The sequence below is a fragment of the Hemitrygon akajei genome, chromosome 8 (genome assembly GCF_048418815.1).
Source record: "Hemitrygon akajei chromosome 8, sHemAka1.3, whole genome shotgun sequence".
Lineage (NCBI taxonomy): Eukaryota > Metazoa > Chordata > Chondrichthyes > Myliobatiformes > Dasyatidae > Hemitrygon > Hemitrygon akajei.
In genome coordinates this window covers 180,441,328-180,454,309 of record NC_133131.1, presented here as the reverse complement: position 1 = coordinate 180,454,309, position 12,982 = coordinate 180,441,328, and the positions used below count along the sequence as shown (strand labels likewise).

Genomic DNA, 12,982 nt, shown 5'->3' with positions numbered 1-12,982 from the left:
CAGAGAATTCACCATTCTCTGGGAAAAGCAATCCTCCACTACCACTCTCTGGCTTCTTCCACTGAGCCGATGTCTAATCCAGTTTACTACCTCTCCATGTATACCTAGCGACTTACTGAAGTTCATGTATACAACATCCACTGCCTTCCCTTCATCTACTTTCCTGGTAACGTCCTCAAAAAACTCTAATAGATTGGTTAAATATGACCTACCACGCACAAAGCCGTGCTGACTGCTTCTAATAAGTCCCTGTCTATCCAAATACTTGTAGATCCTATCTGTTAGTATTCCTTCCAACAATTTACCTACTACCGATGTCAAACTTACCGGCTTATAATTTCCTGGCTTACTTTTTGAGCCTTTTTTAAACAATGGAACTACATGAGCTATCCTCCACTCCTCCGGCACCTGACTCATGGATATCGACATTTTAAATATTTCTGCCAGGGCCCCTGCAATTTCAACACTAGTCTCCCTCAAGGTCCGAGGGAATACCCTGTCAGGTCCTGGGGATTTATCTACTCTGATTTGCCTCAAGACAGCAAGCACCTCCTCCTCTTTAATCTGTATAAGTTCCATGACCTCCCTACTTGTTTGCCTTGTTTCCATAGACTCCATTCCAGTTTCCTTAGTAAATACAGATGCAAAAAACCCATTTAATATCTCTCCCATTTCTTTTGGTTCCATACATAGCCGACCACTGATCTTCAAGAAGACCAATTTTATGCCTTACTATCCTTTTGCCTTAACATACCTGTAGAAGCTCTTAGGATTATCCTTCACCCTGACTGCCAAAGCAACCTCATGTCTTTTAGCCCTCCTGATTTCTCTCTTAAGTATTTTCTTACTCTTTTTATACTCCTTAAGCATCTTATTTCCTCCCTGTTGCCTATACATGTTATACATCTCTCTCTTCTTTATCAGAGTTCCAATATCCCTCGAGAACCAAGGTTCCTTATTCTTATTCGTTTTGCCTTTAACTCTGACAGGAACATACAAACTCTGCACTCTCAAAGCTTCTCCTTTGAAGGCCTCCCACTTACAAATCACATCCTTGCCAGAGAACAACCTACACTTTTTTGATCCTTTCTCATTTCTTCAAATTTGGCCTTTTTCCAGTTTAGAACTTCAACCCGGGGACAAGATCTATCTTTATCCATGATCAAGTTGAAACTAATGATGTTATGATCACTGGAACCAAAGTGTTCCCCTACACACACTTCCGTCACCTGCCCTAACTCATTTCCTAATAGGAGATCTAATATTGCATCCTCCCTAGTTGGTACATCTATATATTGATTTAGAAAACTTTCCTGAACACATTTCACAAACTCTAACCCATTTAGACCTTTAACAGTATGGGAGTCCCAATCAATGTGTGGAAAATTGAAATCCCCTACAATCACAACTTTCTGTCTCCTGCAGTTGTCTGTTATCTCTCTGCAGATTTGCTCCTCCAATTCTCACTGACTATTGGGTGGTCTACAATACAACCCTATTAATGTGGTCATACCTTTCCTGTTTCTCAGCTCCACCCATATGGCCTCAGCAGACAAGCCCTCTAATCTTTCCTGCCGAAGCACTGCTGTAATATTTTCCCTGACTAGCAAAGCCACCCCCCCACCCTTTATCCCTCTGCCTCTATCACATCTGAAACATCGGAACCCTGGAACATTGAGCTGTCAGTCCTGCCCCTCCTGTAGCCAAATTTCAGTAATGGTTATGATGTCATAACTCCACGTGTCAATCCAGGCCTTCAGCTCATCTGCCTTTCCCACAATACTCCTTGCATTGAAATATACACACCTCAGAAGATTGTTACCACCACACGCAACCTTACTATTTATGACTTTGCATGAACTACTAACATCATTTATTTTTACCCCCATTCCACTATCTACTCTGGCACTCTGGTTTCCATCCCCCTGCAAATCTAGTTTAAACCCTCCCCAATAACACTAGCAAACCTCCCTGCAAGTATATTCTTGTAGTTCAGATGAAACCCGTCTCTCTTGTACAGGTCCCACCTGCCCCAGAAGAGGTCCCAATGATCTAGAAATCTGAAATCCTGCCCCCTACACCAGTTTCTCAGCCACATGTTCATCTGCCAGAGCATCCTACTCTTACCCTCACTGGCACGTGGTACAGGCAGCAATCCGGAGATTACTACCCTCGAGGTCCTGTTTTTCAACTTCCTACCAAGCTCTCTGTACTCACTTTTCAGGATCTCCTGACTCTTTCTACCTATGTCATTGGTACCAATGTGTACCATGACATCTGGCTGATCTCCCTCCCACTTTGGAATGCTCTGCACGCGATCAGAGACATCCCTGACCCTGGCACCCGGGAGGCAACAAAATATCCGGGAGTCTCTGTCACGACCACAGAATCTCCTGTCTGTACCCCTGACTATGGAGTCCCCTATCACTACTGCTCTCCTCTTCTTCCTCCCTCCCTTCTGCACTGCAGAACCAGACTCAGTGCCAGAGATCCGGCTGCCGCAGCTTGTCCCAGGTAAGTGATCCCCCCAAAAAGTATTCAAATCGGTATACCTGTTCTGGAAAGGAATGGCCTCAGGGGAACCCTGCACTACCTACCCTTTCCCCTTCCCTTGCCTGATGGTAACCCAGTTCCCTGTGTCCCGTTCCTTAGGTGTAACTACCTCCTGGAAGCTACAATCTATAAACTGCTCAGTCTCCCGAATGATCCGGAGGTCATCCAGCTCCAGCTCCAGTTCCCTAATGCGGTTCATTAGGAGCTGCAGCTGGATGCACTTCTTGCAGGTATCGTTGTCAGGGACACCGGAGGCCTCCCTGACTTCCCACATCCTGCAAGAGGAACATTCCAACATCCTGCCTGGCATATGCTCTAGTCTGAACCAAGAAAAAGAAAAACAGAAACTTACTGGAACCTATCCTCACCTCTGCCTGTTTCTCACCGAAGCCTGACTGAGCCAAAGCCGTCCCACTCCGACTGATGATGGCCGCTATGATGATGGACGCTGTATATTGCGGTCTCCCTTTTAAACCTTGGCGCGCTACGTCACACGCCTGCACAGTAGAGCCTCCCTTCCCCGATCAGTTAAAGAAAAACGACCTCCCCTCAGCGATGCTTCAGTCTTTCACTCTCAGCCTCTGGCTTTGATTGAAAAGACCGTTGAAAGTTTTTCTCTCCCTTTTAAACCTTGGCGCACTACGTCACACGCCTGTGCAGTAGAGCCTCCCTACCCCGATCAGTTAAAGAAAACGACCTTCCCTCAGCGATGCTTCAGTCTTTCACTCTCAGCCTCTTGCTTCGATTGAAAAATTTGGTTTTTCGATTAAAAAGTTGGTTTTTAAAATTTTCCCAATCTTCCTGTTTCCCACTACTTTTGGCAACTTGCACAAGCTTTTAGTTTGATGCCTTCTTTTATTTCCTTAGTTATCCAAGGCTGGCTCTCCCCACCCTTACTTTCCTTGATCTTTCTTTTCTGACACACTCTAGTGAAATGCTGACTGTCTGAAAGAGAAGGGACTTTAATCCAATAACAAGGCTGGTGGCCTTGGGAAGGTTATCAAAATAGCACAAAGAGGATGATAGCGAAGTCCACACTGTATACACAATGTGAGAGTTAGATAAGGTTCAGAAACAAATGTTGGAAGTAAACCTGAGTTACTGATGAAAATATAGTGCAAATGATTACAAGGAGTGTGATTAGTTTACTATGGGTTTAAAGTCTGGGCAGAATAGCAGTGGGATAATTGGTTTCACAACACCATAGATAAAAACAAATCCATTAGCATGAAGGTAGTGTTGGAATAGCATAGCTGAAACCTGGTTACAAACTGGTGTCACATGACTGCAGATAGTGGAATCCAGAGTGAAAAAATAACCTGCTGAAGGAACTCAGTGGGTCAGGCAGCAAAGGCAAATGTTCAGGTTAGGACTCAGAGCGAGCTAGGGAAGAAGAAACTGGTTGAGGAAATCAGGAGGATGGAGGGCAGGTGATACTGGCAGGCGGTGGGATCTTGACATTTGGTCTGGTGCTGTGGACATCTGTACACTGGTATTTAGTTACTTTGATAGAAAGCATTTAGGGGCCTCAAAACTAAGTGAAATATATCTCTTTATACAGATACACCAAAGGCGTGGACATGTGGAGTGTTGGGTGTATTTTAGGAGAGATGCTGCTCGGGAAACCGCTCTTTCCAGGAACCTCCTCAATAAATCAGATTGAAAGAATCATGAGTGTAATTCCAGCCCCCTCAAATGAAGGTACATTCCTCCTACAATGATGCTGCACTCAGATGCCCTCACCGGTCTGGCTGAAGGTCCAGAGGGATCAGTGCTGGGACCTTTGTTTGTGGTTCATATATACGTAACTTGAGCAACAATGTACAGTGCCTCTAAAAACTATTCAGCCCCTCTGGAAGTTTTCATGTTTTATTGTTTTACAACATTGAATCACAGTGGATTTAATTTAGGTTTTTTGACACTGATCAACAGAAAAGACTCCTTCGTGTCAAAATGAAAACAGATTTCTATCAATTGGTCTAAATTTAATACAATTAGTTATTCAAAATAATTGATTGCATAATTACTCACCCCCGTCAAGTAAGTAAGTAATATATGCACCTTTGGCAGCAATTACAGCCTTGAGTCTGTGTGGACAAGTCTCTCTCTACTTTGCACATCTGGACACTGCAGTTTTTCCTCATTCTCCTTTACAAAAGTGTTCAAGCACTGTCAGATCACATGAGGATCGTGAATGAACAGTCCTGTTCAATCCAGCCACAAATTCTCACAAGGTCTGTACTTTGACTTGGCAATGCCAGGACTTCAACTTTGTTGATGTTAAGCCATTCCTGTGTAGCTTTGGCTTTATGCTTGAGTTCATTGTTGTGCTGGAAGACAAATCTTTTGCCAATTTGCAGTTCTCTTGCAGACTGCAACAGGATTTCCCTGAATTTTGCTGCATTCATTTTACCCCCTACCTTCACAGGCCTTCTAGGGCCTACTGCAGGGAAGCATCCCCACAGCATGATGCAACCAGCACCATGCTTCACGTTTGGGGTGGTGTGTTTTTGATGATGTGTGGTGTTTGGTTTATGCCAGACATAGCATTTAGTCTGATAGCTCAATTTTAGTTTCATCAGACCATAGAACCTTCTTCCAACTGACTTCAGAGTCTCGCACATGTCTTCTGACAAACTCTAGCTGAGATTTCATTTGATTTTTTTCAACAGTGGCTTTCTCTTTGCCACTTTCCCAAAAGCTGTGACTGGTCAAGCACCCAGTCAACAGTTGTATGTGCAGTGTCTCCCATCTCAGCCACTGAATCTTGTAGTTCCTCCAGAGATCTCATAGGTCTCTTGGTGACCTCCCTCACTAGTCTCCTTCTTGCACAGTCACTCAGTTTTTGAGGACGGCCTGCTCTACTCTGGTTTACAGCTGTGCCATATTCTGTCCATTTCTTGAGGATTGATTTAGCTGTACTTCAAGATATTCAGTGACTTAGAATTTTTTTTAATATCCATCTCCAGTCTTGTGCTTTTAAATAACCTTTTTTACAGAGTTGCTTCGAGCTCTTTTGTCTTCATAGTGTAGTTTTTTTGCCAGGATACTGATTCACCGGCAGTTGAACCTTACAGATACAGGTGTATTTTTACTGAGCCATCAAATACTCTTCATATGACAATCTATTCATTTTCATGAACCTCTTTTGAACTCTCTCCAATATCAGTATATCCTTTTGAAGATATGGGGCCCAAAACTGCTCACAATATTCCAAGTGAGCCCTCACCAGAGCTTTATAATTTTTCAACATTACATCCTTGCTTTTATATTCTAGTCCTCTTGCAATGAATGCTAACATCGTATTTGCCTTCCTCACCACAGACAAAGGCTGTAAAATAACCTTTAGAGAAACCTGCACAAAGTCTCCCAAGTCCCCTTGTGCCTATGCTTTTTTTAAAATTTTCTCTCCATGTAGAAAATAGTCAACCCTTTCATCTCATCTACCAAAGTGCATTACCATATAGTTCCCAACACTGTATTTCATCTACCATTTCTTTGCCCATTCTCCTAATCTGTCTAAGAGCTTCTGTGACCTCTCTACTTTCTCAAAATTACCTGTCTCTCTACCTGCCTTTGTATCGTCTACAAACTTTGCAACAAAGCTATCAATTTCATCTTTTAACTCGTTGACTATAATGTAAAAAGAAGTGGCCCCAACACAGACCCCTGTGGAACACCACTAGTCACTGGAAGCCAACCTGAAACGGCTCCCATTATTCCCACTTTGCCTCCTGCCAGTCAACCACACCTTTATCAATGCTAGAATAGTGTGTAATACTGTGGGCTCGTAGTTTGTTAAACAGCCTCACGTGAGTCACCTTGTAATAGGTCTTCTGAAAATCCAAAATACATAATATCAAATGATTCTTCTTTATCAAATGATCGTGCTTGTTATTTCTTCAAAGAATTCCAACAGATTTGTCAGGCAAAATTTTCTCTTAAGGATAACATTCTGACTTTGACCTATTTTATCATGTGCCCCCAAGTACTCTGAGACCTCAGCCTTAATAATCGAATCCAACATCTTTCCAGCTACTGAGGTCAGGCTGAGAGGACTTTTCCTCTGCCTGTCTCCCATCTTGAATAGTGGAGTGACATTTGCAATTTTCCAGTCATGCGGAACCATTGCAGAATTAAGTGATTCTTGAAAGATCATCTCTAATGGCTCCACAATCTCTTCAGCCAACTCTTTTCACAACCCTGGGGTGTAAACTATCTGGTCCAGGTGATTTATTACCTTTAATGTTTCAGGTTCCCAAGAACCTTCTCTTAGTAATGGTAACTTCACACATTTCATAACCCTTGACACCTGGAACTTCCACCATACTGCTAGTGTCTTCCACAGTAAAGACTAAATCAAAATACTAATTCAATTCATTTGCTATTTACTTGACCCTTATTACTACCTATCCAGTGTCAGTTTCCAGCAGTCCAAATTCTACTTTCACCTTTCTTTTACACTTTATATATCTGAAAAACCTTTTGGTATCCTCTTTCATGTTATTGGCTACCTTACTTTCATGTTCCATTTTTACATTGTTAATGACTTATGAAGATAGAAACATACAAACATAGAAAACCTATAGCACAATACAGACCCTTCGGCCCACAATGCTGTGCCAAACATGTACTTATTTTAGAAATTACCTAGGGTAACCCATAGCCCTCTATTTTTCAAAGCTCCATGTACCTAACGAGGAGTCTCTTACAGACAGACAGACAGACATACTTCGTTGATCCCGAGGGAAATTGGGTTTTGTTACAGTCGCACCAACCAAGAATAGTGTAGAAATATAGCAATATAAAGCCATAAATAATTAACCATAGGCTAGAGCTGCTCTGGGACAAGTCTCTCCAGGGTCTTCATGATGTGGGAGGTCAATGCCATCGGTCTGTAGTCATTGGAGCCACTGGGGCGCAGCGTATTCGGTACAGGGACGAGGCAGGACGTCTTCCACAGCACAGGAACCCTCTGAAGACTCAGGCTCAGGTTGAAGACATGGTGAAGTACTCCACATTGCTGGGGGGCACAGGCTTTGAGCACCCTGGGGCTGACACCATCCGGGCCTGCAGCCTTGCTTGGGTGGAGACGTTTCAGCTGTCTTCTCACCTGTTCAGCTGTGAAGCCCACCGTGGTGGTTTCAGGTGGGGGAGGGGTGTATTCATGAGAGAAGGGAGGGGGGCTGTGAAGAGGGGTAGGAGGGGAGAGTGGAGTATGTGTTGGTTGGGGGCCGACAACAGATGAATCGTGGGGGATGGGCAGGGGCCACAGTGTCAAATCTGTTGAAGAACAGGTTAAGTTCATTGGCCCTGTCCACACTGCCTTCAGCTCCTCTGTTGCTAGTTTGCCGGAACCCAGTGATGGTCCTCATACCACTCCAGACCTCTGTCATGTTGTTCTGTTGGAATATCCAGTCAAGCTTCCTCCTATACCTGTCTTTAGCCTCCCTGATCTTGGCTTTCAGGTCCCTCTGTATTGTCCTCAACTCCTCCCTATTTCCATCTCTAAACGCCCTCTTTTTAGCATTCAGATGTCCTTAATGTCCTTTGTTACCCGTGGCTTGTTATTTGAAAAACAAAGGACAGTTCTTGCCGGAACATTGCAGTCCACACAGAAGTTGATGTAACAATGTTTTCAGTGTCCTCTCCATGTGGCTCACAGAGTGCCTGCCAGTCTGTCACCTCAAAACAATCCTGGAGTGCCTCATAAGCCTCCCCCGACCATTTCTTTATTGTCCTCGAGGTTGCAGGTTTACTCTTCACCGGAGGCACGTAGCAGGGTTTGAGATGCACCAGGTTGTGATCTGACCTTCCCAGTGGGGGGAGGGGAGAGGAGCTGTATTTAACGATCTGCCTCCACCACCGTTGCTGGTAACCCATTCCACGCACTCACCATTCTCCGCATAAAAAAACTTAACCCGACATCTCCTCTGTACCTACTTCCAAGCACCTTAAAACTGTACCGTCTCGTGTTAGCCATTACAGCCCTGGGAGAAAACCTGACCATCCACACAATCAATGCCTCTTATCATCTTATACACCTCTATCAGGTCACCTCTCATCCTCTGCAGCTCCAAGGAGAAAAGGCTGAGTTCACTCAGCCTATTCTCATAAGGAATGCTCCCCAATCCAGGCAAAATCCTTGTAAATCTCCTCTGCACCCTTTCTATAGTTTCCACATCCTTTCCGTAGTGTGGTGACTAGAATTGAGCACAGTACTCCAAATGGGGTCTGACCAGGGTCCTATATAGCTATAACATTACCTTTCGGCTCTTAAACTCAATCCCATGATTGATAAAGGCCAATGAACAGTATGCTCCCTTAACAACAGAGTCAACCTGTGTAGCGGCTTTGAGTGTCCTATGGACTCGGACCCCATGATCCCTCTGATCCTCCACACTGCCAAAAGTCTTACCATTAATACCATATTCTGCCATTATATTTGATCTATCTAAAATGAACAACCTCACACTTATCTGGATTGAATTCCATCTGCCACTTCTCAGCCCAGTTTTCCATCCTATTGATGTCCCACTGTAACCTCTGACAGCCCTCCACGCTATCCACAACACCCCCAACCTTTGTGTCATCAGCAAATTTACTAACCCATCCCTCCATTTCCTCATCGGGGTCATTTATAAGAATCACGAAGAGAAGGGGTCCTAGAACAAATCCCTGAAACACACCACTGGTCACCGACCTCCATGCAGAATATGACCTGTCAACAACCTGCCTACAAACTGCCTTCTGTGAGCAAACCAATTCTGGATCCATAAAGCAAGATGCCCTTGGATCCCATGCCTCCTTACTTTCTCAATAAGCCTTGCATGGGGTACCTTATCAAATGCCTTGCTGAAATCTATATACACTGCATCTACTGCTCTACTTTCATCAATGTGTTTAGTCACATCCTCAAAATTTTCAATCAGGCTATTAAGACACGATCTGCCTTTGACAAAGCCATGTTGTCTACTCCTAATCATATAATGCCTCTCCAAATGTTCATAAATCCTGCCTCTCAGGATCTTCTCATCAACTTACCAACCACTGAAGTAAGACTCGCTGGTCTATAATTTCCTGGGATATTGCTACTCCCTGTCTTGAATTAGGGAACAATCCGCAACACTCCAATCCTCCGGAACCTCTCCCGTCCCCATTGATGATGTAAAGATCATCACCAGAGGCTCAGCAACCTCCTCACTTGCTTCCCACAATAGCCTGGGGTACATCTCATCTGGTCCTGGAGATTTATCCAACTTGAAAAATAGTGTGTTACTGGGTAGTGTGGGTTTAGTACTTTTTTTTAAGGAATACATGGGTCAGTACAACTTTGAGGACCTAAGGGCCTGTACTGTACTGTAGTATTCTAGTGTCTAGTGATGCTTCCCAAAAGCTCTAGCACATCCTCTTTCTTAATGTCTATATGCTCAAGCTTTTCAATCGCCAAGATCCTTTTCCTTAGTGAATACTGAAGCAAAGTATTCATTAAGTATCTCTGCTATCTCCTCCAGTTCCATACACATTTTCCCACTGACACACTTGATAGGTCCTATTCTTTCACATCTTATCCTCTTGCTCTTCACATACTTGTGAATGCCTTGGGGTTTTCCTTAATCCTGCCCACCAAGGCCTTCTCATGACCCCTTCTGGCTCTCTTAATTTCCTTCTTAAGCTCCTTCCTCTTAACCTTATAATCTTCTAGATCTCTAACATTACCTAGCTCTCTGTACCTTTTGTAAGCTTTTCTTTTCTTCTTGACTAGATTTACCACAGCCTTTGTACACCACTGTTTTTCTACCCTACCATAACTCATTGGAACATACCTATGCAGAACTCCACACAAATATTCCCTGAACATTTGCCACATTTCTTCTGCACCTTTCCCTGAGAATATCTGTTTCCAATTTAAGCCTCCAATTTCCTGCCTGATAGCCTCATTATTCCCCTTACTCCAATTAAATGCTTTTCTAACTTGTCTGTTCCTATCTCTCTCCAATGCTATTGTAAAGGAGATAGAATTATGATCACTATCTCCAAAATGCTCTCCCACTGAGAGATCTGACACCTGACCAGCTTCATTCAGCCCATCCAGTCTGCTCTGCCATTCAATCATGGCTGATCATTTTTACCTTTCCTCAGCCCCACTCCCCGCCTTCTTCCCGTAACCTTTGATACCTTGGCCAATCAAGAACCTATCAATCTCCACCTTAAAGACATCCAATGACATGGCTTCCACAGCTGCCTGTGGTAAAAAATTCCACAAATTCACCACACACTGGCTAAAGAAATTTCTCTGCATCTCGGTTTTAAATGGGCACTTTTGTATTCTGAAGCTGTGCCCTTTTGTCTGAGACTCCCCCACCATGGGAAACATCCTTTCCACACCTACTCTGTCTCGGCCTTTCAACATTCAAAATGTTTCAATGAGATTCCCCCTCATCCTTCTAAATTCCAGCGAATACGGACCCAAAGCCATCAAACGTTCTTTTAATGATAACCCTTTCATTCGCAGAACCATCATTATGAACCCTCTCTGAACCCTCTCTAATGCCAGCACATCTTTTCTTAGATGAGGACTCCAAAACTGTTCACAGTACCAAGATGGCACTATGTACGGCGGCTATGTTGCGAACTCCGTTCCAAATTAAGGGAGCTAGTTAACGTTCCAAACTCCGTTAGGGGAGCTAGGGCTTTACTCTTTGGAGAGAAGGAGGATGAGAGGAGACATGATAGAGGTGTACAAGATATTTAGAGGAATAGACAGAGTGGACAGTCATTGCCTCTTCCCCAGGGCACCACTGCTCAGTACAAGAGGACATGGCTTTAAGGTAAGGGGAGGGAACTTCAAGGGGGATATTAGAGGAAAGTTTTTCACTCAGAGAGTGGTTGGTGCATGGAATGCACTGCCTGAGTCAGTGGTGGAGGCAGATACACTAGTGAAATTTAAGAGACTACTAGGCAGGTATATGGAGGAATTTAAGGTGGGGGGGTTATATGGGAGGCAGGGTTTGAGGGTCGGCACAACATTGTGGGCCGAAGGGCCTGTAATGTGCTGTACTATTCTATGTTCTGTGTTCTATGTTCTAAATCTACGGTATACTAATTTCTACAATTTTCTTAGCATTTTCTGTTTAAGTAGCTGATAGTCACATCAGGCACGATAGACTGACCCTTCTGAACATCGGAAAGATGGCATTTGCCCACTTTTCTACACTGGGATCCCCTGCTTGCGCAATCCATGGGAGACGCAACTCTTACGTCGCCACTACCTCGGAAGAAGCGCCAGAGGCAAGGGAGAAGGGCTGGTGTCCTGGTGAGGCTGAGACAGCATGCAAATCGACCGCCACTCCCTAACGTTCAGTCCCTGGATAACTTATGAACTGAGAGCCAGAATCTCCTATCAGCAGGAAACAAAGGAATGCAACATTTTGTGCTTCGTGGAGACCTGGCTGACAGAGGAGATACCGGATCATGCCATGGAGCCCTCTGGGTTCTCCCTGATATTAGCTTTGACTTCCCTTGTCAGCCATGGTTACTGTTTTGTCATTTGAGTATTTCTTCATTTTTAGAATACATCTATCCTGCACCTCCCTCATATTTCCAGTAACTCATGCCATTGCTATTCTACTGTCATCATTACCAGCATGTCCTTCCAATTTACTTTGGCCAACTCTGCTCTCATACACTGTAATTTCTTTTACTCCATCAGACTTTATTTTCTCCCTATCAAATTTCAAGTAGAACTCAATCATATTGTGATCTTTGTCTCCTATGGGTTCCTTTATATCAAATTCCCTAATCACCTCTGATTCATTACATAACACTAAATACAGTATAGCTGATCCCCTCATACATTCAATGACAAACTACTCTAAAAACCTATCTTGTAGGCATTCAACAAACTCACTCTCTTGAGATCATTATGAACCTGATTTTCCCAATTTACTTGCATGTTAAAATCTCCCATAACTATCATAACATTGCCCTTTTGACACAGCTGTTCTGTTTCACATTGCAATCTGTAGTTCTCAGCTCAGCTCCTATTTGTGGGCCTGTATATATCTGCCATCAGGGTCCTTTTACCCTTGCAGTTTTTTAACTCAACACACAAGGATTCAACATCTTTCTATCCTATGTCTTTCTAATGAGCAAAAAGTTCATTATTCTTATTTCTTATACTTCATACACTGAGATATAACACTTTGAATACCATATTTGCTACACTTTTTGATTCTGCACCCCTAATGCGCTGATACCCACCCTGCTGGCTGCACTTGGAGTATTGTCAACAGTTTTGGGCCCCATATCTCAGAAAGAATATGTTGTCATTGGAAAGAGTGCAGAGAGGGTTCACAAGGATGATTCCGAGAATGAAGCGGTGTATGGGGTTGAGTGGAATCTGGGATGAGCCATGTTGAAATGGCAG

General features: G+C 43.7%; 1 protein-coding gene across 3 annotated transcripts in view; it reads left to right on the top strand.

Annotated features, from left to right (window-relative positions):
- The window catches only part of mapk15 (mitogen-activated protein kinase 15), a 182,629-nt gene that overhangs the window by 83,260 nt on the left and 86,387 nt on the right, over positions 1 to 12,982 (top strand). For all 3 annotated transcript variants that reach the window (XM_073055254.1, XM_073055253.1, XM_073055255.1), the window contains exon 7: positions 4,115 to 4,254. In XM_073055254.1, coding sequence (XP_072911355.1) covers positions 4,115 to 4,254 — 140 coding nt within the window. The remainder of the gene's footprint in view (positions 1 to 4,114; positions 4,255 to 12,982) is intronic.